This window comes from Atheta coriaria, unplaced genomic scaffold (assembly GCF_025399875.1).
Source record: "Atheta coriaria isolate IRGN ID8LTWV9N9 unplaced genomic scaffold, Caltech_Dcor_3.1 hic_scaffold_1_pilon, whole genome shotgun sequence".
NCBI lineage: Eukaryota > Metazoa > Arthropoda > Insecta > Coleoptera > Staphylinidae > Dalotia > Dalotia coriaria.
The window spans coordinates 5,022,442-5,050,243 of record NW_027045443.1 but is presented as its reverse complement, the minus strand read 5'-3'; the positions used below and the strand labels follow the sequence as shown (position 1 = coordinate 5,050,243).

The following is a 27,802-nucleotide window of genomic DNA, read 5'->3' as shown; positions in this document are numbered from 1 at the left end:
ATCCTTAAACTCTATTACAGCCAGAAACTAACCAGCAAACAATATCTCTATGTATTTATGAACAAGCCAGAGTTTGAAACTAAATCAATTTGACATCGCGAGTTTCTACAAACTGATATTTACCAGTTTATAATAGTTTGTGTGTTTGTTTGCTCTTAAGAAAATTATTTATTGCGAGTTGGGTGGAAAACTATACGCGATCGAGTAATTCACATTTCAGCGCATTTGAGTCATCAAACACTTGAATATTATTTGTTTATGCTGTGATTTGTTCAAGTTCAAGTTGCATAGGTCATCTGCGCGCAAACACAAGCGAAGATAGTGAGACGTTTTGCTTATTTATACGTACACGCAATTACGAGCTATTTGTGTTTACATTCGTTGAATTTTATTTCAGTTTTTTTAATACGCGGAACTGTTTACTCTGGTTTTGACCTATTTAAATATGGAGTTAATACAACCAGCGACCTCTGTAGGATAAAACTTAAATGTATCAAAAGGTTACGGAAGTTTTTGATGTAAACACACGCAATTTGTAAATTTTCCCATGTTGTTTCATGATTATAAAGATCAAGGAGTACGTTGGGTTATTCTACATGCATCAGAACTAATTATACACATTAGAATTGTTTATAATAAGGGGCTTATTAAGTGCTTGGTTTTTTTGATGATTGATAGCAATGAACCGCTAAATTACGCAATACTTCACGAAACGGATAGAATGAATGCGGCAAACAATGGAAAGGATGTTGTTTTATAAACATATTGGTTTTATGGCAACCGAGAAGTAAAATAGTGCTAAAAAATGTGTGACTGATGAAATTATACAACCCAACTTGCCAAAGACTCGAAATTTGTAATTTCACACATTCATAAAATTACATAGAAGTGTTTTGTGAAGGATGCGTCTGAAGCAAAGAAGCAATTTTGCCAAGGTTGCTATGAAGACTAATCAACAGAGAATTTCACCTTGGATGCGCAGATTTTAAATATTTATCGCGTGGAATTTTTGAAAATAGCGCCCCCTATCTATATAATTAATAACCTGCGGCAAAGTGTGTGCCCATGTTGTATTCAAAAACACGTGAAGAACTTGAACAATATTATTCTCTAAATCTTGTTTAATTTACGCCACATTACGAAACATCCTTCAATGCTCAACGATGTCGTCGAACGCAAAGCTAAAGGAAGCGTAAGTCTTTCAAAGAATTGAGGAGACATTAATCTTAATTTAAATAAGTTTTAAGGTTATCTTTACCAAACTTGTATGCATATCACATTGAATACTTTCTTTGCTTTTAGTTTTGAACCGGAGGCAAAATTTGGCGCATTCTTCTCCGGCGGTCATATCGAATGGCGCGACAAGCATCTTTATTGCCAAACCCAAACACATATCAACAAGGTCAATGTAGATACTGGCATTGTAGCAACAGAACTTGCCAAAGAATCAGAAGAACTAGAAGATGATCCTATTCTCACATTCACAACTAATATAGAGCATACAATAACAGCACACAAGAGTGGACTATTTAAGTTATGGAATTCTTCAAATGTTCTAGAAAAGCAGTGGAAGTGCATCCATAAAGGTCCAGTTGCAACACTCTGCTTACAAAATAATCTCCTGCTTAGTGGAGGATCAGATGGTGTTGTCAGAGTTTGGGACATGGAACATCATGCATGCATTGCAGCATTAAAAGATGCTGTGGGTGTTATAAATGTTCTCACAATGCATAATGAGCAAATATTTGCATCAGGAGATGATGGAAACATAGTTGCATGGGAAAAAGATGCAGTAAAACTAATTTATTCAGGACATTTCAGCAAGGTGACTTGTATTATGTTCAGCAATGATGGCGAATACTTTGTTAGCTCTGGACGAGATAAAGTCTTGATTCTGTGGCGATTGAATGACAGCCATGCGGTACGCACCGTGCCGGTGTATCAGTCCATCGAGGGAATTATTATGCTGCCGACAAATACGGTAATCCCGACGGGTAACACCATCGATCCGGATGGAATTGTGGTCGCATGCGCTGGCGAAAAAGGCACGATTTCATTATGGGATATGAAAACATCCAAAGAATTATATAAACAAACAAACTCGTTGATAAGCCCTGCAAAAACCGAAGGTTCCTTAGCTGTTACACATCTTCTCGTTGACAGCAATGATGCCAAGCGTACGGAACTGGCGTTGGTCTCCGTTGAGCACAACATCATCATCCACCATACGAAATCATTCGCAATCCTTAAACAACTCATCGGTTTTTCGGATGAAATACTGGATATTGCGTTCTGCGGCCAGAAGAATGAATATACTGCAGTGGCGACGAATAGCAATGATATTAAATTATACTGCAGTGCTACTATGAACTGCCAGCTGCTGGTAGGTCACACCGATATTGTAATGGCTGTAAGCGTAGCACCGTTCAATCCGCATTTGTTAGCGTCCAGTAGCAAAGATAACACTGTTAGGTTGTGGAGCATCGGCGATACATCGAAATGCATTGCGTTGGGGATGCGACATAGTGCAACCGTAAGCGCGGTGTGTTTCTTTAATTCGAGCTTTTTCCTCTTTACTGGCAGTCAGGATAACTGTGTTAAATTGTGGGATTTGTCGGGTTTGCCTTGCGTAGACAAACGATTTGATAAAATTTCTCATATCCAGGATTTGAACGCAAGTTACACCGAAATCGCGCACTCGAAAGATATAAACTCATTGGCAGTGAGTCCGAATGACAAATTGTTGGCGTCCTGCTCGCAGGATAAGACAATCAAGCTGTGGACGGAGAATTTAACACTCTTGGGTGTTTTAAAAGGGCATAAACGTGGCGTATGGTGTTGCCGATTTTCACCAATTGATCAAGTCCTGGTAAGTTCATCAGCTGACAGTACGATTAAACTATGGTCAATCACCGAGTTGAATTGTCTTAAAACTCTTGAAGGCCACGACGCTTCCGTGTTGCGCGTTGAGTTTATAAGCCAGGGTCGGCAATTATTAAGCTGCGGGGCGGATGGTTTGGTGAAACTCTTCGATTTGAAGACATCTGAATGTGTTTTGACATTGGAGGAGCACGACGGACGCATTTGGTCGCTTTGCATGTCCGAGGATGAGTCGGCATTCCTCACCGGTGGTTCCGATTCGCTGCTTATCAGATGGAAAGATGTCACCGAGGACAAGCGGTTGGAGAAATTAAAACAGCTTGAGCAGGAGACAATAGACGAGCAACAGCTGTCGAATTATTTGCATCAGGATCAACTGCTGAAAGCTTTCAAGCTTGCTTTGAAGCTGAACAAACCATACACCGTGTTGAAGATTACCCAGGGCGTGATTAAGAAAGGGCAGAATCTAGCAGAAACAGTGGGAGGATTAAATAATTACGAGAAGGAGACACTGCTGAAGTGTGCGAGCGATTGGAACACAAATAGTAAGAATTGTCAGGCAGCGCAGTTGGTGTTGAACATCCTCATGCTTCAGATACAAGCTGGTTTGTTTAGACCTACGAATCTAGCGGCGGTCATCGAGGGCAATTTGGGCTACACACAGCGGCATTATAAACGATTGACACAACTGCAGCAGGATCTGCAATTTATTGATTATACTCTCATGTGCATGCAACCATTTAAGGCATAAAGTTGACTTTATTTTGCATAGATTTACAGGTCAAATGATTTTATTTACCTCCCATTGACGTTAGAAAAAGCTAACAAACAATAAAGTTCACTACAATTGAATGATAATATGTAGTTATACACATGCGCACTTATCCTGGTGGCCAGTGCATCTGGCGACCGGATAAAATGTGCAAATGCAGATGATATACCGATTGGGCGCCAATAGGCCCATCGTTTACTACCATACGGAAGCCGTTGTCCAGGCCGCGGTCTTTGGCAATTTTGCGGGCGACGAGCATAAGGTGGCCGAGCAGCTGCTCGTCGGCGTCAGAAGCCTTGGATAACTGTGGAATAGGTTTGCGCGGAATCACCAAATAGTGGACCGGCGCCTGGGGGCTGATGTCGTCAAACGCAACGCACTGAAATTGTTGCCGATTAGTATTTGCAAGCACTTATAGGGTAACAGCAGTACCTGTTCATCTTCGTAGATTAATTTGCACGGGATTTCGCCGCGTAGAATCTTGCCGAAGATGGTGTCGTCGCCGGGTGAAGCGTTCTGCGCTAGCTCCACTTCACTAGCCATTTTCGAGTATACCTTGTAACACGTGTGTAATTAATATTACAATTACAATTTAGAAGCCGGATTATGAGAGGTGCAAAATCTATCAGCAAATCGGGAGAAGACTGCTGAGCTCTAGTGCTGGTTTGTTTCGCAGGAATCTTGACAACTTGTCGTTGAGCGCCACAGCGGAAATTATTGTAACTACTCTCTTCGCAAACAAATGCATATATTACAAATTACTATTTCTGTTTTTTGTCTGATTATAATGTCATAAGATTTTAGAAATAATGTATAATTACAATTTAGTTTACGAATATGGATTATTTACACATACAGTTTGAAAAGTATTTTGAAGTATATAGTAACATAGGCAACTTATACATCTGTTGACAACATCGAGACAGCCGTGAACAGGGCATGCGCCATGCTGCTTGCTGTTTAGTGCTGCTTGTGGTGCACGGAACGGAACAGAGAGCGGAATCACATAGGGGACAACCAGCACCACCGCTTCAAAGTGCGTCAGGCAGCCGAGCGCGATCGCATCCAGCCAGTGCGCGATAGCGCAATGATAACACAAGGCTCGTCGACGCCTTGACTCTACGATAATAGTAACGCAGGAGCGGCCCGTTGCCGTGATGTTAGTGCGCGATTCCCGGCTCTAGGTGCACTCCACGAACTGCAGGGCTCGGTGCGATTCGGCGAGTTCTGGGTGAGTACGCAGTGCAGCGGCCATCGTCTCGCGTAGCCTAGGTTACGCACGATCTGACGCGAAACGTCCGTCGCCTCCGTTACACTATCTGCTTTGTTCACTCACTTTTTGTTTTGGCGCCTGTCGCTGCCGCCGGCTCAGATCCCACGGCGATGCCAGTGAGTGAGATCGTCCCGACTGCGGCGGCGTTCCTGACTAGGCCCTCCAATGGGCAATTGCCTCGCTTGCTTCAAGGAGCCCCCAGTGACGGCCCCAGAAAGCAACACTAACTGCCAAAAAGAAGGTGTGTATCTCCTTGCCCCCCAGTGGGCAACATGCATGTTTTGAAATGCGTGTTTGTATATAAACAGAAACGTCAAGTGCAGTTTTGACTGAATGATTGTGTTTGCAGAAATGCCTGAAGCGCCACTGTTTTCGACGACCTCACACATTCCAAGCGTACTCTCGCTGGAAACGAACCTGATCAGTAACGGCAACCACCTGGCGGCTGTCGAGTCCGTGCAGAGTACACCTGCAATCGCGCGTTTCTACTCGTACCCAAAACGCACGCAGAGCAAGAGCGCACCAGCCATGGGAGCGGCAGATAGCAAGGCACCGTCGGACGCCAAGCTCAATCAGCTTTTCGACGGCTACAAGGACCGCGACGACGATGCCATCCTCGAGGAGGGCATCGAACAGTTGTGTAAGGACTTACAGGTTTCTCCGGAAGACTTTCGCGTGCTGTTGCTGGCGTGGAAGCTCAACGCTGAAATGATGTGTCGCTTCACGCGCGTCGAATTCGTCGGCGGGCTGCGGCGTATTCGCGTCGACTCGATCCGTGCGCTTCAGGCGCGACTGCCGGAGTTAGTCGCCGAGGTGGACGCCAACTACGAGTCGTTCAAGGCGCTCTATCGGTTCACGTTCAAGTTCGGCCTGGACGCTGCCAGCGGCGAGCGCATCCTGCCTACCGAGACCGCTATGGTGCTCTGGCGGTTGGTATTCACAGTGCGCGAGCCGCCGATCCTACGCCGCTGGCTCAACTTCCTCAAGCAGCATGAGCAATACCGCGGCATACCGAAGGACACATGGAACATGTTCCTGAACTTTTCGGACACGGTCGGCGACGACCTCAGCTCATACGACGACAACGAAGCGTGGCCTAGCATATTCGACGACTTCGTTGAATTCGAGAACGACCAGGCCAATCAGAACGTCGCCAAAGAAGATAACCTGATGATCCTGAAGGACGGCTGACCTTCGCTACGCCGCCTCCTTTTCCATGACGTTGAATTTTTATAAACGCGACACGCGAATTGTACATACGACATTTGTATCCGTGTAACTGTATATGTTCTGTGACCGTGATTCTAATCTTAGTTGGGGGAGCGCTCGCGCCGTTTTGTGGCCGACTTAAGCTTCTGTGAGACGGGCGGGAGACATGTTGAATGGACTATGAATAAATCGACATAATAACTATTAATTCCTATATAACACAATTACTATTAATCAGTAAAGACATAAAACTGGTGGATCTTTTTGTGTTTGGACAAATGGTCTACAAACAGCCGGGGTAAGGATCCGTGCGGTTCTTTCGGAGCACAAATTGAATTTTGCGGTCCATATCTTCATTGTAGATTGCCTTGCAGCGTTCGTAGTTGATGCGCCGCCGAAATTGAAAAGGTTTCTCATAATAACGCGTTCTTCTGAACTGATCAAGAATGCCTTCCTTGCCGAGGATCCGGTTGAGTACTTTGCAAGCAGAGTCGACGTCGTTGTTGCGCACGAGCACAGTGCGTGCCAGGAAAAAGGGATGTCTCATCGTTTGCTGTTTTGTGTTTGTTTAATTGCAACTGAAAGCAGTAAAAGAATGATGTGCTTAATAACCTCAAAATATTAATGTAGCCGTGAAAATTATGGTATAAATTCAAGTTGGGAATACCTACCACTGGAAAATATTTAACTGACCTATCGATGAAATTGTTCAAGGTATGTGATTGTTATTGGATTGTTACCTTCCTTGGATTTGTAAAATATTTGGTTAAGACGATATATACAGGTTAGCAACATTGGCTGCATAAGTATCTTTCAATTATTCGCAATTTTAGTTATACTGATTGCATATAGAGGGCGGTTCATATATTTGACAAGAAATTAACAGTATGAAGTTTTATTTTTCTTGGACGCCAATTAATTATCAATATTAAATCAAGACATTGCATCAAAAATATGATGTCATTTTCGATTTGCTTAGATTGTTGCAACCAATCAGGCTGTAATCTGTTAAATTATTTTTATTTTAAATTTAAAAAGAAAATTTTTTAAACTGTTTGCCAGCGCCATTCTTTTCACTTAAATCATGCAGCGCCATCTACACGATTTCGAGTAAAGTTCTTGCTTTGCAGTGCACTCGCAGCGCTGTTACTTGTCAGTCGGCAGCAGCGCCACCAGGCCATACTTGCTTCCCTATCATATCTCGCGTATACTATGCATGTATTCCGACTCCGCTAGTCCACCAATGCTTAGCGGATGGGTGGAAACATGGCCGTCGTCGTCGGTTGCATTGGTTGTATGAGTGCGTTGTATCGATAACAACCATCGTTATTCGCGCCAGCTGCATTACGCTTAGTAACGTTTAGTGCCGGTCATACCGCTCGTGTGCTCGTCAACGTCATCGTAGATATCCCACAGGTAATCCACGCTCTGTTATTCGTTCCCGGAGTGCAGCAACAGATTCCACATCGTGTTCGGCCGTGCTACGCAGCGGCGACCATTCCCTGTAATCAACGTCGCACGCACACTCCCGTGCGCCGTATTTAGATCTGTACTTGGATTTGCTCGAACGTTCCCAACAGTGCGGGTTGCCTCTTAGCACCGAGGTTCGATCATCGGCAGCATCAGCCGTTCTCGATCGGGACCTTCACCGCCTCGCCCGCGTGTATTGGTGTGTGCGTTAACCCACACTCCTCTGTCTCTGTGACGCCTGTCTTTCCGGTGGTTGTTGGGCCCTCGGGGGTGGCAAACGTGTGAACACAGCTAAAAGTGTGCGGCATCATGAATGGCGAGGGAGATAACGACTCGTGGCTGCTCAACGGCTGGGAGCAGCAGTGCGCCGATTCGATTGAGGAGCAACCCGACGACGAACACCAGCTCTCGCTCGAAGCCGACAACTTACATCGTAAGGTGTGGACCGTTTTCCAGGATTCCGCTACCGCCATTGCCCAACTGTACAAAGGTTAGTACGGCTCGACTAGCACATGTGCGACCAAGTTTTTACTGCCAGGGACTCACTGATCTAGTTAACAGCTGAAAATTTAGTGGTGGCCAGCACCATGCTGCGTCCATGTTCCGCGCGGTTATAGGTAACTCGGTTAGTTGAGTCTGTCCAAAAACGACCGAGTTTTGTAGAGAATGATTAATGAACACTTACTAATCTGTAATGCATGTCGTACATTTTTCATTAACAGCCCTTTAGTCAAATTCAACTTCAGCCTGCAAACAATAATAACAAGCATGGCCAAATAATTGTTGTTCAAAACTCAAACACTTTAACATGTTAATCATGCATGTAATGCGTTGCTTAATCAATTAATAAGATTGGTGTATTTTGCATACTCAACTTGATATCGCTGCAAATGTGTCTTCAAACTAACTGCAAAACGTGCGAAGCCGTTTTGGCGTATCATTCCCTTCATAAAAATAGTCGGCGCGCTCATCTTAATGGCTCAGCGACACGTATATTTTTATTGTCCGAATGACGTTTGCCAGTCCGACGAGAAATGCTATGCGCTACCTTTGATAATACCGCTTTTAACGTCGAATCTTTGCGAATTTGCGTATGAAATTTGTATGGGAGTATTGTTCCAGCGGTACACCATATATATAGGACTGAGTAGTTATAGTTATCGTTCCAGAGTTATTTTTAATATTCTATTAATATCGCTACGTCGAAAGAAATCGGCAAAAAGCGAGAATCGTTACGGGGTGAATTGTCTATTGAATAGATAAGTATTTGAAGCAGTCATGCATTCCAATTTAATAACAGGTCGAAATTTGATGTTACCTGTTCGGCTGTGTATTTTTTCTGACCTGAAAAATACGATTTTTTGTACCTGTTCAGGCAAAAATGTCTAAACCTTGTTTTTGTTTGCTTTTGCAGATCGTATAACAGCTGATCCAGCCACGCTTTGGATTTCCTTTCAGACTGCAGCTGGTACCGTGACGTCCCTTTATAAAGGTAAACATACAAATGATTTTTTGAGTGGAATGAAATTTTAAAGGCTCGCATCTACCAACAATAATGAATTTGTATAATTTCAGATTCGTGTGATAGTATACGACGTTCAAGTGAAATGGGCAAGCAGTGCGGCTATCAGAAGCGCAATCGTGAACTGCTGAATTGGGCGAAGCGAAAACGCACGTTAATTCGCCGCGAAGACCTGCTGTCCTATCTGTCCGGCAAACCGCCGCCACCACGCCGCGAGAACCACCACCATCATCACCGCGTCTCGCCACGGCCGCGCAACATCTCGCCACCACCGAGCGTTATGCACGCGACGCACAACCAGCCGCCGGGCGACGACTCGCTCAACACATTCACTGAGGCGCTAGCGCGGTCTACGACGCGTCGGCCGCTTGGAGGTGCCGATCTGTGCGCATTCATCACCGGCGAGATTCAACGCCACACGACGAAGCGCCCTGCCAGCCCATCGGACGTCACGATGGGCAGCCCCTCGCACCAGAAGCGACCACGGTATATGTAGTTGCGCCGTTGTCGCCTTTTTGTCGTCTGAATTGGGGGATGTACATTTGGTGATAGATTTAAGACAAACCATTGTATAAACGCGTGGCGGAATCAACTTATTTATATGCGCGGGCCGACTCGAGTGCGAACGGTTTCTAGGCAGTAAAAAGCTCTAAGCGTGGTTACGTATGCTTTGGTTTCATCTGGGTATAAGCGCCTCGGCACGACGAAAACACCCCTAGGCCTTGTGTCATAATCTTTCGGATGTTAACCCAAAAAAAAAAAACTAGAAACTCATCTTGTAAGCAAGCATGGCATTCATGACGAAACGAGGGGGTTGTTTGCGATTTTCTGAAAAGTACTACACTGACATTATGAATACCTGCAGCGCAGCATCTGTTTCGAGCCTATGTTCTCAATACGCCTAGCTATGTAAAAAGCAACGTTTTCTACAACTATGACTAAGTCTATTTAGAAATGTATTGAGTAGGTTTTAATGAACGAAGGCGCCGTATGAGGGCCGAAAGGAGGAGTGTTATTTAGTTAGTTATTATTGGATTCAACATAAGTTGGGAGAACACCAAAACGCTATGCTTTAATCATCAGTGAGGAGAAGAGAAAATAGGAGACTTGTTTTTCTCGCTCTCGATGCACGCTGCTGCGCGAAATACAAGTCGCACAATATGGCGGGTTGAATTAATTACTATTAATCAATGAATGTTTTATTTAGTTCTATTATTTCAAAATATTATTACCATCATATTTGAAACGGAGAAAATGTATAATTACATACTTATTAAACAATAATATTAGATTCAAAAGAAATAAATTATTTAAAAACTAATGGGGAAGATGATTCATTTTCTATGGTTGGGAATTTCGTAATGGGAATATTATCGGGACGCAATTTCTTATTAAGTTATTTGTGTCACTCTGAAGCGCGCTTTTAAATGTTTCTGTTTTAATGTGTTTTGCTACACTTTTATATTGTTTTCGGAGGTGTTTCGCGCTAGTCAAGTGACAGTTGGAAATGCGCGAAACATGTTCGTAAACATCATTTACCCATGTAGGTGTGTGATTATCACTTATTCATTTAATTATCGAAAATTGAATAGTTGAGGGGAGTATCGTTGATTTGGCTGGAACCCACCTTAAGCTCCCGCTGTTTCCGTAATAATTTTTCTCCAACATCACTGTGAGTTTATAAATGAAGAACATGCAACAAAATGATCATTTTTTTTTTTTTGCAACGAGGTGTATGGAATTAACTTTGGTATCCCATCTCGAATAGGGAAGCTCCATAGTTATGCAACATTGAGTGGCCTGAAATTCGAGAAACTCACATCAACAAGCAATAATTAACTTTTATATTTTCAGATTCGTGTGATAGCATACGACGTTCAAGTGAAATCAGCGATCAGAAGCGCGATCGTGAACTGTTGAATATATTCAAGTAAAAATATGAGAATCTAACAAACTGCAACTTCTGAGATGGCAGAAATCACTGGTGGCATTATAACACGCTTTACATAAGCGATTAATTAATTATGACTAGTTTGAACACTTGAGTTTTAGGTAAAATCGCGGATATACGAGAACTAACAAAGGAAATTGCTCTTTTAATATTGACTTAACAAACTTGAGATTCTGAATTAAATGAATGAACGTACGTGTGTGTGATACAGGAGCAATTCTCCAGTATTCCGGTATTTGAAAGTTGGGAGAATCTGCCGCCAGATTTGTGTGTTGAATAATTTACACAGTTGATTAATTACAAAATATCAATTTTATGAAGAGTAGGAATTTTTAGCTGTACATCGGAGGAGTAGCTGATTTGTTCCATTAGAACAAGTAGTGGTAGAAAACAATGAATTAATTATGTAATGCAGTGCAATAACTGATCATTTGGACTTTGCAGAAAATATTACAAGAGCACGAGAGTGTACTGGTATATTGTTAATTCAGCCCAGAATAAAACAAATTGATTGGCATATCACATTTTGTTTGAACAAAATTCAGTCATAAGTTAGTTTAAAGAGTAGCATTATAGATAATTTTCCGTTAGGAATAAATTTTAGTGATTTCTTATCCATATGCGCATTCCATCGACGTAGTCTTTTATATATCGCAGAATGCCTATTTGTTCATCATCCAATCCATCGGCGCAGAGTGGCAGCATGACATTCAGTACGTAGACGGTCCGTTCCAATTGTTTGAGGAACGTTATTATCTTGAGCATTTCTGCAAAATTATATTTATAAACGCACACATTTAAATACAGGGCAACATTTGTTTGGCATATTGGCTCTAGTTTATTTATTTGTAAATGGACACCATTTGGCTTCATATTACAATAAGCATTACAAAGTTTGAGTCAGTCAGTAACAATTAATTCATGACAACACCATTTTACACTAATTTATAAATTACATTTCGTTAATAAACTAGGTAATTATGGCCACATTGTTCTTAGTGCTGACAAGTGCACTAACAATTCAAAGTACAAATAAAACAAAGGTTAAATGTATTCGTATAGCAACTTGACGATCAAGTAAAGGGTAGAGTATATTTGCTTCAACACAAATCCGTCATTGATTTAAATTATACTTTTTATACAGAATTTACATTTTATTCTAATAAGATTGGTAGAATAGTTAATAGAATTCGAATTGTACTGTCAATTAGTATAACGCAATTTCTTTAACCCCCATTAGCTTTAAAACTAGAGCCAATCGTTCATAATACACCATTTTATCATATATAATTACGTGTGTGTATTTGCACATATTACATGTTTGAATCGCGCAATGCAGCGCCGTTATGCCAAACAACGTTATCTCAATCAGTACTCACTTGCAATTTCGATCCTTTTATTGTCAGGCATTATGTTGGAAGAACAATTAAATTAACAGATAATATGCTTGCAGCTTACAGCTTAAAAAATTTTTATTTGTTAATGTTGTTGTTGTTGTTTGTTAGTGTTGATTATTTTGCACTTTTTAAAATAAACACTTGTCTTCTTTTTAAAGTGGTGGTAGTGGTATGACAATATTTGGTGGGTTTGACTGTCAAAATTGAAAACTCGGTTGCCCCTAGTGGTGATTATGCACACCAAGCTGCGTGCGCATACACCAACATAACCTGCGAGCTCCGTATTCCACCAAAGCTCCTTCTAGTTAAAACCATGGCGGTGAGTACTACGCTCCGATCTGGTTTTCCTAATAAATCTGGACCATCCTGGTTTGTAAACGCTTAGGATCCTCGCTGAAGTGTGTCGAGTGTAGTTATCTTGCGCCTCCGATAAATATTTTCGCGTTTTCCGTCTTTGCCTGAAAAAATTGAAGTAATTTGTGTTAAACCGTGTAGACAGGTTAGGTCTAAGTGATGTTTGTTTCTGTTGTGAGAACTTCTTCGCACGTGTATACTCACCATCATTTAGTGCAGAATATAGTTAACCAGGATGGTCCAGATCAGTTTGAGACTTTTATACAGTCTAAAGCAGTTGTAATATAAATAATACTAATGGTAATGTAATTTGTTTGTTTTTCCAATAGCCCGTCGCACCGAAACCAGCCAAAAAAGCCACCAGTGGCAAGAAGAAAGATGTTAAGGATAAATCCAAGAACATTATGAAGGATTTACACATTCGCAAATTGTGCTTGAACATCTGTGTTGGTGAATCTGGAGACAAGCTTACTCGTGCTGCCAAGGTACCATTTTAATGCTTATTAATATGCTTCTGAGATCATGCACATACACTTCTTTGGTTGGTTTTGATAGCCAACTGAAGCAGTATATTTGTGCAATATTAAATTGCTTCTATTTGCAACCCATGCCCACTTGTTCTTACTGGGTGTGTTACTCAATGATGCAGACATTAATATCAGTAGCATTAGTCAATACTTCATGTTTAACTACTTTTGGACCAATTAATTAAATCTGCATTTGTAATATTTTAGGTGTTGGAACAGTTAACTGGTCAGCAGCCAGTTTTCTCCAAGGCGCGTTACACGGTTCGTTCGTTCGGCATTCGTCGTAACGAAAAGATTGCAGTGCACTGTACTGTACGTGGTGCTAAAGCAGAGGAAATCCTCGAGCGCGGCTTGAAGGTGCGAGAATACGAATTGCGCCGAGACAATTTCTCAGGTGAGTTTATCTAAGTTAATTATATTTAGTAGGCAATCATTCTTATTCTGTTCAATTTTTGTAGCGAGTGGTAACTTTGGTTTCGGAATCCAAGAACACATTGACTTGGGTATCAAGTACGACCCGACGATTGGTATCTACGGATTGGACTTCTACGTCGTGCTGGGCAGGCCCGGCTTCAACGTGGCGCATCGCCGCAGGAAGCAAGGCAAGGTTGGTTTTGCGCACCGGCTCACCAAGGAGGACGCCATGAAGTGGTTCCAACAGAAATACGACGGTATTATTCTCTCGAGCAAGAAATAAATCGTTCGTAAACTTTACGTGCGCTAAAGTTATCATAATTCATAATAATAAATTTAATACAAAAACAAGCTGCAGTCAACGAATCACCTCCAGTAATCGCCTATCCAACTAGTTGAAAGTGAAGTTATATTTTGCATGCATCAGCTGTAAGTTCTGGATCTACAAAATAATGCATGCTTATTTTGGAATATTTCAGCAATTTGATCATCATGCATGAACCATATATTTAAAGTTTAGTGCTAATTCATTCATAAATTTATTAGTTTTGCTCATTGAAACAATTGACTATGCAGAACTAGTGCTGGTACAGGTCATATCATTTTTGCTTGAATGCTCTGGTATTTCAGAAACTATTTATGACCTTATTCAAATCCTGATTTCCTGGCAAGATATTTTTTTGTCAAAAATTACCACTGCATATATCTCAGTTTCAGGATGTTTATTTTTCCTTTTTATTGCGTGTAATTGGTGATGATTATGAAGGAACGCCAAACCAAAAATATCAAGGAGTCATTTTAGTTGAAATTCTAAAGAAAAGGGTTTAAAATAACTGTGTAAAGGTAAGTGAGTGAATTACATGCTGGCGAATTTGTTCGGGTATTTCAGTTCACACGATGTTGATTCCTTCGTAATAAATTAGTGCTACGCTAACCCACAAACCCCAAAAACGAGCGCAAGCTTTCTTAGTTGATAGGTGCGAGAGGCTACTAATGTATTGAGTTACACATCAGACAATGTAAATATGAATTTACGGTCGAAGAAATCAACATTTATTATAATTTGGGGTAGCCCCTTCAAGCAGCCTCTTTGAGTGTTTACGCTTTACATTAACTGTTATTTTTATACACAAGCGCAGCGATCTCTTGCGGATTAATTTGCGCCAGTATCAATGACGTAAAACAACTGTGGTGCTTGTACATAACAACGTTAGAAATTGGCGTAACATGCAAAAAAGACGGGCTAAACATTATCAAGGCGCTGCAAAAGACAGTATTGTTGTGGTTAATTACGTAACTTCGACAGACATTAAAAATACGCAACTAACGAGATTCGGCGATGCGTGAAACGAAGGTTTATTATCTGATTATTTGACAACCTGTTATCAACTCAAGAATGAGCCTTATGAAGAATATTACGACCAAATTCAATCGAAGTTACTCTTTACGTTGGAACATATAACTTTACAAGGAGCTGATTTGAATTTGAAACCATATAACAGGGGCAACCAAACTCCTTGATAGTTCGAACCATTTTACTTCTCTTGATAATTAAAATTTGGTAAATTATTAGAGAAGCTGGTTAGCCAATACTGGTCGATGCTTGGGTTTCACGAATTTGAAAGTGGAATCAAATGATTCTCGTAAGCGACCGTTGTTCTATCGTTGCAACTGTAGCTGACTTCATTTATTCAGAGATGTGAAGATGCAGATCGACATTAAGTGTTCCGGAACGACCTGTAAGTTAACTTCATTTCAACAATTGTCACCTCTTTTAAATTATCTTTATATAAAATCAGAAATGAATATTACTAAACGATACTTGATAAAATCGTTACAAATCAGTGATATTCATTTCCGATTTTACATAAATTTAGCCATCGCGTTATGAAACTATAATTTATTTCAATTAATATATATTTACTGTTTCAGGAACAAACACTCAATCGTTGCCAATGAAAGCAACATTTCGTTCAACATTATCGAATGGATATGGTATGATATTTATTTCAAATAAATAAAATGGAAACATAATAACAATATAACAAAATTATTATTGTCAAATTGCATTTTTGTGTTGTAAAACTTGTAAACGACTATTTTTTGCTTGTTTTAGGGGTTTTGAAGTAAGTATTGAATTTATTTATCATTTTCATTAATAACTTTAGTGATTAGCGCATTAATTAGCAACGAAAATTGCATTTTTGTGTTTCGAAAGGCGGATTTTTGCTTGTTTTAGGTATTTTGCACCTGAGGCCGACATCGTAGGAGAACCATTCTTGTATCAGATTGTAAGTATTGAAATTATTTATCATTTTCATAAATAACTTTAGTGATTAACTCATTAATTAGTAAGGAAAATTTCATTTTTGTGTTTCGAAATACTGACTTTTGCTTGTTTTAGGTGTTTTGCACCTGAGGCCGATATCGTAGGAGAACCGTTCTTGCATCAGATTGTTAGTATTGAATTTATTTATCATTTTCATAAACAACTTTAGTGATTAGCTCATTAATTAGTAACGAAAATGGCATTTTTGTATTTCGATTGACAAATTTTCAATGTCAATCAAATAATATTACAGTTTCCGGCAACCTCGTTCTAGTTCCTGCTCCCGAAAGTAGATGGCGCCAGGAGTTGTTCACACTACTCTGTAAATTAGTTTAGGGTGTTGCTACTAGATGGCGCTAGAGGTATGTTACATTATCCTGTAAATTACTTTGGGTGGTCGATACTAGATGGCACAAGTATCGGATTTATCCGGATAGCAATCAAAATCAATATTTTCCACTTAGTCTATCCTGCGCTGTTATGGGCGCGCGTGTGTTTTTGCCTCTACATTTGCTCTCGGCTGCAACTTGCATTTTGTCGGATTTTAAATTCCGCGTTATTTAATTCTACTGTCGAAAAGTAAACGATTTAGTTAGTGGCTTTATCATGTGCCCTCGTGTGTGCTGACGTTTGACGGTCGTCGGATCATTTTCTGTGGCTTCGATTTCTAGGAATTGGATTCATTAATCAAAATTGTTCAAGTATTAATTCGTGAAAATAAACCATTTGTGTTCCGCCTGTGGAAAAATTGTTAGTTCAAAAATATTAAAGTGAGTAGTTTCTAACAAATTGGATGAATGAACAAAATAGTTGACTTAATGTTATGTACAAAGTAAATTTTATTTCTGTCTAACTTTTTAATTTTTACGGTTGCAATTGCATTGCTATAATAATAAATGTATATGATTCCGCCAATAAAGGATAATTTTAAATTATATTCCCTTGTTCAGTCCGAGTTTTAGTTAATTTAGCGAATTAAAAATGAATTAAAGTCACGAATCACAGCGCATTTGATTTGTGTTTGTTTTTAGATGTCAAGGAGTTTGATTTGTGTTTGTTTTTAGATGTCAAGGAGTTGAACGTGACCTCGGTGTACAATTGTGCGCGCATTCAATTGTGAGTATCGAAATTCTTATCATTTTCATATCTGCTTTGTTCACGTAGCCAGCTATATCTTTTCCTTCTTTAGTCGATCGTGCGATGTTGTTCGGTACACACGTGTTTTGTTCACAAGTCGATCTTCGTAACTAGTTTGTGCGTTTCTTGTGATTTTAAGTCGGTAGTTGAATTAGAATCGATCAGCAAAGGTAACATTTAGAATTACCGGCCTAGTGCGGCGTGCAATTAATGAATTATCACGGGTGGAAGTCAGAATTGTGTAGTTTTACAATGTGCGCACGTTTTTGCCGTCGGCCGTCGGATATCTTACGTCGGCTGAGAAGTCCGTCTCAGTGGTTTTATTTGCGTAGTGATATTAATTTGTGAAACTATACAATGTTTGTCCCCGTGTGGAACATTTTAACCGAGAAAGTGCACGTTGGTAACTGCAACATTAACATTTGATGAATTAAACAATTAGTGAAGATGGACGAAAAGAATTTATCAGACGTTAAGGAAAAGCGAGGTAACCGTTGAATAAGTAAATACTCTGAAAATAATTAAATTTTAACAAATAATTTTAAAATTCAATATGTACTCTTGTGATTGTATGAGTTGCAATAAACTATTCTTTTAATATTACATTTGCATTTACATTTGTCTATATTTGTCCTCTTTTTTCTCGTTTTCAGAATTAGATTTAGAGACCACATTTTATAATACGTGTTTGAAATGCGAATAACAGGTACATAAATGTTGTTGTTTTTAGAAAGGTGACAAAAACAACAACATTTATACATGAAACGAATAGGCTTTGATAAGAGAGCTCGGTGGCTCAGCTGGCATGTGTATACGCTAGCATGCTAGAGATTCGTGGTTCATGGTTCGAATCTCAGTTGTAGAAAGCAGTTTTATTAAATAATAAGAAATTTAAGAAATGTGGTTTGCATACCACAAAAATATATAGATTCAAATGTTAGAAATAAGTTGAAGAGCAGAGTACGGAGCAACAATAGGAATAAGTAAGAAGATGGTGGAAGAGCAAGTAAGTAGAGAGAGCAGCAGGAGAGAATAGGAGAAGTAAGAGAAGAGAGAGAGTACAGGAAGAAAAGAGAATAGGGGTGACAGAATTTTTAAATTTTTTGGCACGTGTCGTTATAAGACAGTCATAGGTCGATCTCCCAGAGCGCCTCCGGCGCTCTGGTCGATCGCCCACTGCTTCGATGCGTCCGTTGCTCCCGGCCCATCCTACAGCTACGATGTCTCTGCGCTTCATCCCCGAAATTATCAGGCATATCAACAATTTTTATGGTGGGGGATCACCCCCAGAGAGAGGGAACTCCTTATAAGGACATCCTTTTAAGGACTTGTAAAAATATTTCTAATTTCTAAGTCGCCTCAAGAGAGGGGACACTTAAAAATATTCTTACAAGTTCTGACCTGCAGCTGAAATGAAAGATGGAGAACACAAATCATACAGGATACCTTAACAATTTTTATAGTGGGGATCATCCCCTGAGAGAGGGAACTCTCTTAGAGACCTGTTCCTGAAATGATAGAAGGGGTACACAAATCAAAGAAGTCAATGTATCTTACTATTTATTTATTAACAATAGAATACAAGTTTATATTTTACAAGTCAACAGAATTCATGTCGCCACATATTGAAACAGGACTTACGACCTGCACAGCCGCTCACATTCCATCAAGTACTACTACTTCATAAAGTTATACCGAAATAATTATATTAGTAAATAGCCAATTTTCTAGGTGATTGAAAATGGAAACTAATATACAGGGTGTTACAAAAGGAAAATTTAAAGTGCAAACAAAAAACTCTCGACAATACAAACGCCGCTCGTTTTCACTCGACGATCAGGGAAACTAATATACAGGGTGTACCAGAAAAAATTCAATGTGCAAACGGGAAAATACTGAAAACGACAGCTAAAGCAAAATTTTCACGGACACAAAGAAAAACATATATACAGGGTGTTCTAGAAAGAAAATTCCATACTCAAAACTGAGAACACTCAAAACTCACAACTAAAGGTAGTTTTCGACGTGCTGTTAGGAAAACTAATATACAGGGTGTCACTAAAAGAAAATTTTAGAAATTACAAAGGGAGTCAATATTTACAATATGAAAAAGGAAATTTACAAATTAACAACAATATTTTAATATAAAAACTGAGATTTTGCCCGAAAAACATTGGAAAATTGAGCAAAGGGGTGCTACAAAAATAAAACACATACATTTTAAGATATGGTGAATATATATTTATTAATTGATGGTAGCATCAACTGTATAAGGTAACCGACGGGTGAAGCACCATCATAAATTGATAGAATATCCGACGGAAAACATCTAAATCAACAGACGGCAAGCGACGGCGCGTAGCAACACAGTGGTTAAAACCATAAAAATAACTATTTCTTTGTAAATATTAAGATATACTGAGATTGCGAAAAAGAAAAACTATTCACCGTTTAAGATTTTATTTCAACAAGAATTATTAATTTAATGATGCAATTCGATTAAAAATGTTTACGTGATCCTCGAAAACATGACCGAACCGACGGCCGGCGGCAAAGTAAGCGTGGTCGACCACATGAATATTGTCATTTTAATAATCCTCAGATAATTTTAAAAACCGTGCTTGTAATAATTAAATGAAGCATGTTATTGAAAAATCAATTTAAGTTAAACCTCCCTAACTTTCCGCAAAAAATTTTAATTGTCTACCCACCTGTGCATTGATGAGGAGATTTTCTATCCTGTAATATATTCTATCAACTGAAAACTGGCACAGGGATTAACGGACACTTATTTCTAACTTACGAAGACTCTAATCGCCATAAATCATTAAACAAAACATTCACACATGCATATTGCGAACATTTTGTCGATGGTCGAAAGAATACACGACGATTAATCCAATTAAAACCTCAAAACGCGTGGCGATTAGAGAGACACGCTCGCGGACCACGCGGTTTAACAACTGCCGTGTGCGCTGCGCGTAGCGGGGTACAAGGCAGGTATGCAGGGATATCACGCGTCAGTCGTACAAAAAAAGTTGTTTATACCCAAACGTACTGATAAACACGTAGTTGAGAAGACGAAACTAAAAATTTACAATGTTGAAATACACATACACGAAATTTACTTTTACTTTCAATATTTCTCGGCATATGAAAAGAATAAGTTAGTTGAATTGGAAATTTAAGAGATAAAATTTTAATTCATAAGAAAAAATAGGCAGTGAATATCTTCTAAACTAAAAGAGGTAGCAACTAGGAAATTATAGATTATGGAAGATTAGAAAATTCTCAATCAGACGGAAATTTAAAATAATTTTTTTAATGGGGTAAAAAGTCTAAAACCGCGACTGGAAGTGCTCGAAATGCAATTTTTCAAGTGCCGCCCGACGGCATCGCACAGGCATGGGCGAAGGACATTGAAATTTCGTTTTAAAAACAGTGTATGAGCAATATTTAATTGTCAATGCGATTTCAGAATTAAAAATACAAAAGAATAATACCAGACATTTTGGTAGATTGGAAGATTCTCTATCAGACAAAAATATAAAATAATTATATTTCCTACAGTAAAAGGTCGAAAAACGCGACTAAAAGTGCTAAAAAGTGACATTTTGCAATTTTTGCCCATTTTATTCAATCGCGAATATCTCGTAAACTAAAAGAGATAATTAAGATCTGATCGCAGCGTCTTAATCTACAGACCAATCTCTATCAGATAGGCTATTTAAAGTGGAAATCTGAGAGATGAAATTTTAAGTCTTAAGAAAAAATTGCCAAGGGGGGGTGCTTGATACTTTTTTTCGACGATTTTCAAAAATTCATATCTCTTAAACTAAAAGAGATAGCTACTAACGAATTGTTGATTATGAAAGATTGGAAGATTCTCTATCAGACAAAAATATAAAATAATTATATTTCCTACAGTAAAAGGTCGAAAAACGCGACTAAAAGTGCTAAAAAGTGACATTTTGCAATTTTTGCCCATTTTATTCAATCGCGAATATCTCGTAAACTAAAAGAGATAATTAAGATCTGATCGCAGCGTCTTAATCTACAGACCAATCTCTATAGAGATATCAGATAGGCTATTTAAAGTGGAAATCTGAGAGATGAAATTTTAAGTCTTAAGAAAAATTGCCAAGGGGGTGCTTGATACTTTTTTCGACGATTTTCAAAATTCATATCTCTTAAACTAAAAGAGATAGCTGCTAACGAATTGTTGATTATGAAAGAATGAAAGATTCTCTATCAGACAAAAATATAAAATAATTATATTTCCTACAGTAAAAGGTCGAAAAACGCGACCAAAAGTGCTAAAAGTGACATTTTGCAATTTTTGCTTATTTTATTCAATCGCGAATATCTCGTAAACTAAAAGAGATAATTAAGATCTGATCGCAGCGTCTTAATCTACAGACCAATCTCTATCAGATAGGCTATTTAAAGTGGAAATCTGAGAGATGAAATTTTAAGTCTTAAGAAAAAATTGCCAAGGGGGGGTGCTTGATACTTTTTTTCGACGATTTTCAAAAATTCATATCTCTTAAACTAAAAGAGATAGCTACTAACGAATTGTTGATTATGAAAGATTGAAAGATTCTCTATCAGACAAAAATATAAAATAATTATATTTCCTACAGTAAAAGGTCGAAAAACGCGACTAAAAGTGATAAAAGTGACATTTTTCAATTTTTGCCCATTTTATTCAATCGCGAATATCTCGTAAACTAAAAGAGATAAATAGGATCTGATTGCACCGTCTTAATCTACGGACTATTCTCTATCAGATAGGATAGTTAAAACGGGAATCTGAGAGATGAAATTTTAATTTGCTTGATACTTTTTTCGACGATTTTTGATAATTAATATCTCTTAAACTAAAAGCGATAGCTACCAACTAATTGTTGATTATAAAAGATTGGAAAATTCTCTATTAAATAAAAATATAAAATAATTATATTTCCTACAGTAAAAGGTCGAAAAACGCGACTAAAAGTGATAAAAGTGACATTTTTCAATTTTTGCCCATTTTATTCAATCGCAAATATCTCGTAAACTAAGAGAGATAAAAAAGGAACGAATGACAGAGTCTTAATCTACAGACAATTCTCTATAAAATAAGCTAGCTAAACCCGTCTTGCGCTATCGGAATCCGATAAAAAGTTTGATCATTTTACACAGGTTTTCCGCAATATGATCCGTTTTCATATTACCATTATGTGAAATTTATACGGCCCCTCGAATTTGTGGGCTATTGCAATACGCAAGTGAAATGTGACAAAACATTTAACCGAATAATATAACTTAATTATTAACTTACCAATACAGCGTTCCTCGGATTGCAAGGGTACGGCAAGTACTGCAATTAAAAGAAAACATAAGTTAAAACAAAAACAATTCATACAATATGATAATATTATATTCACACATGGGAGAAAACAAACTTTCTGTGCTGAGTATCGCAATGGTCAGAGGAAAGTAACTTACTCAAGCACGAATAGGTTTCCGATTAATCTAGCAACCGACCACGTCCCACAATAACCGGCAATAAAACCGCAGCATAGTAATTTGAAATATAAACATCAAAAGCAAGCAAAAAAAGAACATTTATGCACATTAAACGCCCAATTACTTATTAGAAAAACACTGCAGATGCATATTACGACTAAGTCGATGGATGATCGAGTATAATGCAAACTTTGAAAATAGTAGTCTGAAACGAAACGCGTTGCGCGATATACGTTTGGACACGGCAGAGACCGGCACGAAACTAGCTGCAATCCATCAATAGAGCACGCCGAAACTGCGCACGCGAAGATGCAATAGTTCACAATAGGACCCTGTGCCTGCTGCATAACCCCGGCTGGTAAAAGCAATAGATGCGCAAAGTCAGCGCGTCGATGCCACGCGACCTTGTGCACGAATTGCAATAGACACGGTACCTGTGATAAGAACTAAACTAAAATGTGCTGCATGCGACAGCGCGACGAGAATCTAACGTGTAGCATCTCGCACGGCGAATGCGATAAGAAAGTGGTTTATACACAAACACTGATATGATTCCAAACAAATGCAGTTCTATTTTATGATGCTAGTGAACTAAAATTTGAATCATGAAATTATGAGTTATGATTTGAGTTTTATTGAAGCATATATTGAAGCAAAGATTTCCGCCGAAGATATCAATTTTCCAATTGCAAGAAATCAGGAAAACAGATACTATGAATGATAAAAATTTTATTTACCAATGTATCGAACACCGCAAATCAAATGTGAATAGATACTGATATAAAGAAAAAACAAAACATTAGTTACACAATTTCGGACAATGAGTTTCGGCAGAACTCAAAGTTTACCATAAATTTCGTCTTGTTCTCCACAATTATTTAAATTAGTATTCGTACCAGGTAGCTCATTGAGCCAACGAGTTGTGCAGAAAAAAGAAAAAAGTTGTGCATTCAAAAGTGGTTCGCACAAGTTCAAAATATTATTTATAATTACACACAAAGTCTGTCGGCCGGCGTCAACCGATCAGAAATCCACGCGAAAATGTAATAAACACACAAATTATTGAATTCCGAAGATTACATACGCGATAAATATTTACCGAATGACCAAACACGGCAATTAACACTAAATTCAATAAAACATAACGCGATATACCGAATACAACGAGAAACACGAATAATCGACGCAGTATTCTTATCTGCCGCACGAAGTAAGAGCTACATGCCGACATCACAACTGTGTAGGTCGACTTTCACTCGCAGAAATATTTTTAGTTAAAACATGTATCGTTGCGCTACCTGAGAATCACTTAAGGGATTGTCCATTAATCACGTGAGGCATGAAGGGGGTTGTTAAAAATCACGAAAAATCACCAGGGGGGGAGTGGAGTAAGATATCACGTGTATTTATTTTTTCGTCAAACGCACGATTTCTAAAGAGAAAAGCGGCGTGTAGTAAGCCCTTAACTTGCCGTTGCCAGGCAAGGAACGGAGGCCTCGCACGCCGACCACCCGGCTTGTCATGCAGTCGCCAATAGTAGCCCGCCAGTTATTTCCCAACATCTTTACTTAAGTACTTTTATTGCTCTTTTACTTCAAATTCTACTACTTTCAGCATTTACTTTAATTTTTATGTCCCGTAGTGCAACTTCCTTCTCACCATCTGTGCCTTCTAAATTCTTCAACATCTGCATTGCATGCCATGGCCCAAAATTCTTAATATATTAGTTTTATTAGCTTGCTATTAGTTTACATCTATTTATTTTTCCAATTTCTTGCTGGTGGGTTGCTGGTGAGAGACAAGAAATAAATATTAAATATAGTGTAATTTATGAATTAAATAAATGATAGTTTTTATCTGTATTTAAAGATAATAATATTATCTTATAATAATTGTAAACATTTTATTATTCTTTGTTGGGATTAAAATACACGTGATGATGGGGGGGGGGGTGGGGGTAATCTTAAACCTCACGACGTATCACCAAGGGGGGGGGGTCCAAAAAATGAAAAAAAAAGATCACGTGATTAATGGACAGCCCCTTAAACTAGGAAAGGAACGAATCGCAGTCTTAATCTACGGCCAATTCTCTTTAAAGAAGCTAGTTACATTGGAAATTTGAGATGAAATTTTAATTCATAAGAAAAAATGAGCAGGGGGTGCTTGATAATTTTTATCGACGATTTTCAATGGCGACTATCATCTAAACTAAAAGAGATAGCAACTAGAAAATTGTAGATTATGGAAGATTGGAAAATTCTCTTTCAGATGAAAATTTAAAATAATTGAATTTAATGGGGTAAAATGTCTGAAAACGCGACTGAAAGTGCTCAAAAATACTAAATAAACTAAACTAAAAGAGTACAGTGCCCTGAATAAGTCACTTCTACCGCTAACCTCGTACGGTGCCCTGAACACGAGTCACTTCTACCGCTACCCGCGTACGGTACCCTGAATACGAGTCACATCTACCGCTAGCTTCGAAAGGTGCCCTGAACTTCTACCGCTGCCCTATTTTACGGTTCCCTGAATACGAGTCACTTCTACCGCTGCCCTTGTATGGTGCCCTGAATACGAGTCACTTCTACCGCTGCCTTGAAAAAGTCAATTAGCTAACGAGATCCCGGGTGTTTTCCACACCATGTTATCAAAGTTTTAAAAATGATAACTTTTAAAGGGCATTTCAAAGCACTTCCAAAAGGTCTATATTTTTTGCAACCCTCGAAGGAAAATAGGAAAAATACACAATCAAAATAAATAGACAAATTATTGATTAATTAATAGCGAGCTGAAGTTGGCTGTGTCCCCGCAAAGCCGAATGATAAGGCACCACTGCCCGAATGCAATACAACTTGAGTCGCTCCGCGTGAGCTCACACGGCAAGAAGATTGGCGGATGTAAACAAACAAACTGATAAAAAACACAATGTGAGGTACAAAATCGCGTGTATTTTACCGGGCCCGCAATTCGCCAGTAAAGGCGATGTGCACTCACTACTACCATCAAACAGGCTGCAATAAACAAATTCAGAATTTCAATATAAATTTGCGCATTTTAACGACATCTTGGCGGAAATTGAAGAATTATATTAAAAAAAACATGACGGCGCATCGCGTGATTTCACCTGCACGCAATTTCCACAGCAAGATGACCAAAATTGCACAAATTACCTACTCGCAGTGCCCACCAGAAAAAGAACACCATTATGTTACACGTTAAATACGTTGAATTGACTTACTGAGTAGCAATAGCGCTGGAAAATTTTCCCAGTAGACGGTGAAAATCTATCTAATCTCTGACCAACCTTCGACGGCCCTTTCCTCACGAACAAATACACTATACTTGCGCTCTGCGAACATTTTATACACAACAAATCATTAGCAAAACACAATAGGCCACTACTATCTCTAAATACGCCGAATATAATGCGAATTACTGAATAAAACCCGTGGTATGGAAAGAGTCGCAACAAACGCGTATGAACCGTCCATGCGATACGGCGAAACTAGTTTTATTTTTGTAGCGTCAACAAACGGTACACGTATCGCCATCACGCGATAACTTGTATAAGCCAAACTATACACTACTATCGTACGTTTATCAACTGCCAATAAGAGTTAAGAACGAACCGGTTGCATTCTAGTGCGCCCAGCCGGTTTAAACAAACATTGGATGTAAATTTAAACTACGTTAATAAATTCAAAATATTTCTTGGAAACTCACCAGATAAAACTTTATGCTAACTTATTTATCCCATTTATTAGAAAACGTGCACCATATTTGCAATCATATATATGTGTACCTTTTCCGCTTTATAGATTGGCCTTTCAAAAATTCAGTTGGATTAGTTTCGCTTGCACCACGTCTGGCGAATTCACTTTTCAATCTAAACAGAAGCAAATACAATACATGTACATAAAAGTACACATAATACTAACTCGTCCAGGACTAATTTTTTCCTCGATTTTTGCTTGAACTCCAAGCAATCTTGCACCGTACACATGCTCTTGGTGCAATGCTTGCTATGAAAATAAATTTGTCGATTGAATTTTATACATCTGTTACAAATGATCACGTCCACGCTGGCTTGGCATATCTCTACATGGATGATCAACATCTTCATTTTGCAGCAGTCATCTTGGGTGCAATTATAGTTGGCGCAATTCATCGCGTGCATCAGCAAGCAAATAAATTTATCGTTTTCTGACTTACGAGCCTCCAACAGCTCCTTGCTTTGCACTGAAGGCAATTGATTCATGGTAGCTTGGCTCTTCGTTTATGCGTGTTGTAGGAGACTAGAGAGACTAGAACTGTTGACAGAATTAACGGCGATGCCATTAGTAACGAAATAAACAAATCTTGAAAACTGCATTGTTTATATCACAGCCATCGGTGTTTTAGCATATTTGTACTCATAATACCAATTTTCCATTTAGAAGTCGCTATAGGCATTCACTTTAGGAATTTGCAACTTGGCAGAAACAGTTTTATCAATTAACATAAACTTACTAAAAGAAATGCTCGTTGAATTTCATGAAATGTATACCTATTTATTATCATATATCATAGTAATGCTATTACACTATAATCTAATAACGATTATATTATTAGATGCGCTCTAATAATAAGTACCCCTAATCAACAATAAGTCTAATTGCTCTCTAATATATTTCATAGTCTGCCAAAATAATAAATCAACTCGCACACATTCAGTAAAAATAGACACAACTCGTGTATTCGAAACAAAGTTCATGTTTAATTCCAAAAATTAGCAAACGTCCCTCAACGTCTACGATCGTGATGTGTAATTATCGTTCGTGGATTAATTCAAAGAAGGCAGATTGGGATCTGTCGAGTTCTTCTTGTCGAAACTATACAGTTATAATTCAGAAACCTAAAATAAATATCACATTTATACGAGTGGGTGTAGGGAGAGTGAATCGAGTGTCGTGAAAATAAGGCAAAGTTTGGTAACGCGCGCACAAACTTATGCTTCTGCTTTCATTGTCAAGAAGAGTCAAAATAATGCCAGATCAGGCAACAATTCTGCGTCTAG

General features: G+C 38.8%; 6 protein-coding genes and 2 long non-coding RNA genes across 10 annotated transcripts; 5 read left to right on the top strand and 3 right to left on the bottom strand.

The window, feature by feature from the left end:
- Positions 1–748: 748 nt before the first annotated feature.
- Positions 749–3,653, top strand: LOC135792990 (transducin beta-like protein 3). Its single transcript, XM_065304161.1, has 2 exons — positions 749–1,192; positions 1,303–3,653. Exons 1-2 carry the CDS (start codon positions 1,164–1,166, stop codon positions 3,629–3,631), a joined length of 2,358 nt encoding a protein of 785 aa, XP_065160233.1. The 5' UTR covers positions 749–1,163; the 3' UTR covers positions 3,632–3,653.
- HINT1 (histidine triad nucleotide binding protein 1) lies at positions 3,608–4,344 on the bottom strand. Its single transcript, XM_065308299.1, has 2 exons — positions 4,085–4,344; positions 3,608–4,031 (listed from the first exon to the last, which is right to left on the bottom strand). Exons 1-2 carry the CDS (start codon positions 4,193–4,195, stop codon positions 3,762–3,764), a joined length of 381 nt encoding a protein of 126 aa, XP_065164371.1. The 5' UTR covers positions 4,196–4,344; the 3' UTR covers positions 3,608–3,761.
- A 258-nt stretch (positions 4,345–4,602) lies between these two features.
- Positions 4,603–6,342, top strand: SCCRO3 (defective in cullin neddylation 1 domain containing SCCRO3). The gene is made up of 3 exons (XM_065307170.1): positions 4,603–4,883; positions 5,025–5,166; positions 5,275–6,342. The coding sequence occupies exons 2-3, from the start codon at positions 5,091–5,093 to the stop codon at positions 6,114–6,116; spliced, it is 918 nt and encodes a 305-aa protein (XP_065163242.1). The 5' UTR covers positions 4,603–4,883; positions 5,025–5,090; the 3' UTR covers positions 6,117–6,342.
- On the bottom strand, positions 6,333–6,961 carry mRpS21 (mitochondrial ribosomal protein S21). The gene is made up of 2 exons (XM_065309401.1): positions 6,806–6,961; positions 6,333–6,712 (listed from the first exon to the last, which is right to left on the bottom strand). Exon 2 carries the CDS (start codon positions 6,679–6,681, stop codon positions 6,418–6,420), a length of 264 nt encoding a protein of 87 aa, XP_065165473.1. The 5' UTR covers positions 6,682–6,712; positions 6,806–6,961; the 3' UTR covers positions 6,333–6,417.
- A 340-nt stretch (positions 6,962–7,301) lies between these two features.
- LOC135791858 (HUWE1-associated protein modifying stress responses) lies at positions 7,302–10,447 on the top strand. Its single transcript, XM_065302418.1, has 3 exons — positions 7,302–8,094; positions 9,019–9,096; positions 9,180–10,447. Exons 1-3 carry the CDS (start codon positions 7,914–7,916, stop codon positions 9,620–9,622), a joined length of 702 nt encoding a protein of 233 aa, XP_065158490.1. The 5' UTR covers positions 7,302–7,913; the 3' UTR covers positions 9,623–10,447.
- A 1,091-nt stretch (positions 10,448–11,538) lies between these two features.
- LOC135792227 (uncharacterized) lies at positions 11,539–12,664 on the bottom strand. The gene is made up of 2 exons (XR_010548221.1): positions 12,457–12,664; positions 11,539–11,844 (listed from the first exon to the last, which is right to left on the bottom strand). It is a non-coding gene; the product is annotated as an uncharacterized lncRNA (long non-coding RNA).
- A 27-nt stretch (positions 12,665–12,691) lies between these two features.
- Positions 12,692–14,120, top strand: RpL11 (ribosomal protein L11). Its single transcript, XM_065302830.1, has 4 exons — positions 12,692–12,793; positions 13,158–13,313; positions 13,563–13,749; positions 13,814–14,120. The coding sequence occupies exons 1-4, from the start codon at positions 12,788–12,790 to the stop codon at positions 14,050–14,052; spliced, it is 588 nt and encodes a 195-aa protein (XP_065158902.1). The 5' UTR covers positions 12,692–12,787; the 3' UTR covers positions 14,053–14,120.
- A 744-nt stretch (positions 14,121–14,864) lies between these two features.
- On the top strand, positions 14,865–17,836 carry LOC135794837 (uncharacterized). 3 transcript variants are annotated; one of them, XR_010548962.1, is made up of 6 exons: positions 14,865–15,508; positions 15,702–15,764; positions 16,009–16,060; positions 16,174–16,225; positions 16,352–16,868; positions 17,163–17,836. It is a non-coding gene; the product is annotated as an uncharacterized lncRNA (long non-coding RNA). The 3 variants fall into 3 exon arrangements; XR_010548963.1 differs by having other exon boundaries at positions 15,886–16,060; XR_010548960.1 differs by having other exon boundaries at positions 15,702–16,060.
- Positions 17,837–27,802: the final 9,966 nt, after the last annotated feature.

Bases quoted from the DNA above. Each gene is read 5' to 3' on its own strand.
- LOC135792990 (XM_065304161.1), top strand. From the start codon at position 1,164: ATGTCGTCGAACGCAAAGCTAAAGGAAGC. The intron at 1,193-1,302 runs GTAAGTCTTTCA...CTTTGCTTTTAG, and splicing joins AACGCAAAGCTAAAGGAAGC to TTTTGAACCGGAGGCAAAAT.
- LOC135791858 (XM_065302418.1), top strand. From the start codon at position 7,914: ATGAATGGCGAGGGAGATAACGACTCGTGGCTGCTCAACGGCTGGGAG. The intron at 8,095-9,018 runs GTTAGTACGGCT...TTGCTTTTGCAG, and splicing joins CATTGCCCAACTGTACAAAG to ATCGTATAACAGCTGATCCA. The intron at 9,097-9,179 runs GTAAACATACAA...GTATAATTTCAG, and splicing joins CGTGACGTCCCTTTATAAAG to ATTCGTGTGATAGTATACGA.
- HINT1 (XM_065308299.1), bottom strand. From the start codon at position 4,195: ATGGCTAGTGAAGTGGAGCTAGCGCAGAACGCTTCACCCGGCGACGAC. The intron at 4,032-4,084 runs GTACTGCTGTTA...CAACAATTTCAG, and splicing joins TAATCTACGAAGATGAACAG to TGCGTTGCGTTTGACGACAT.
- RpL11 (XM_065302830.1), top strand. The intron at 13,314-13,562 runs GTACCATTTTAA...GTAATATTTTAG, and splicing joins AGCTTACTCGTGCTGCCAAG to GTGTTGGAACAGTTAACTGG. The intron at 13,750-13,813 runs GTGAGTTTATCT...CAATTTTTGTAG, and splicing joins GCGCCGAGACAATTTCTCAG to CGAGTGGTAACTTTGGTTTC.
- mRpS21 (XM_065309401.1), bottom strand. From the start codon at position 6,681: ATGAGACATCCCTTTTTCCTGGCACGCACTGTGCTCGTGCGCAACAAC.
- SCCRO3 (XM_065307170.1), top strand. From the start codon at position 5,091: ATGGGCAATTGCCTCGCTTGCTTCAAGGAGCCCCCAGTGACGGCCCCA. The intron at 5,167-5,274 runs GTGTGTATCTCC...TTGTGTTTGCAG, and splicing joins CACTAACTGCCAAAAAGAAG to AAATGCCTGAAGCGCCACTG.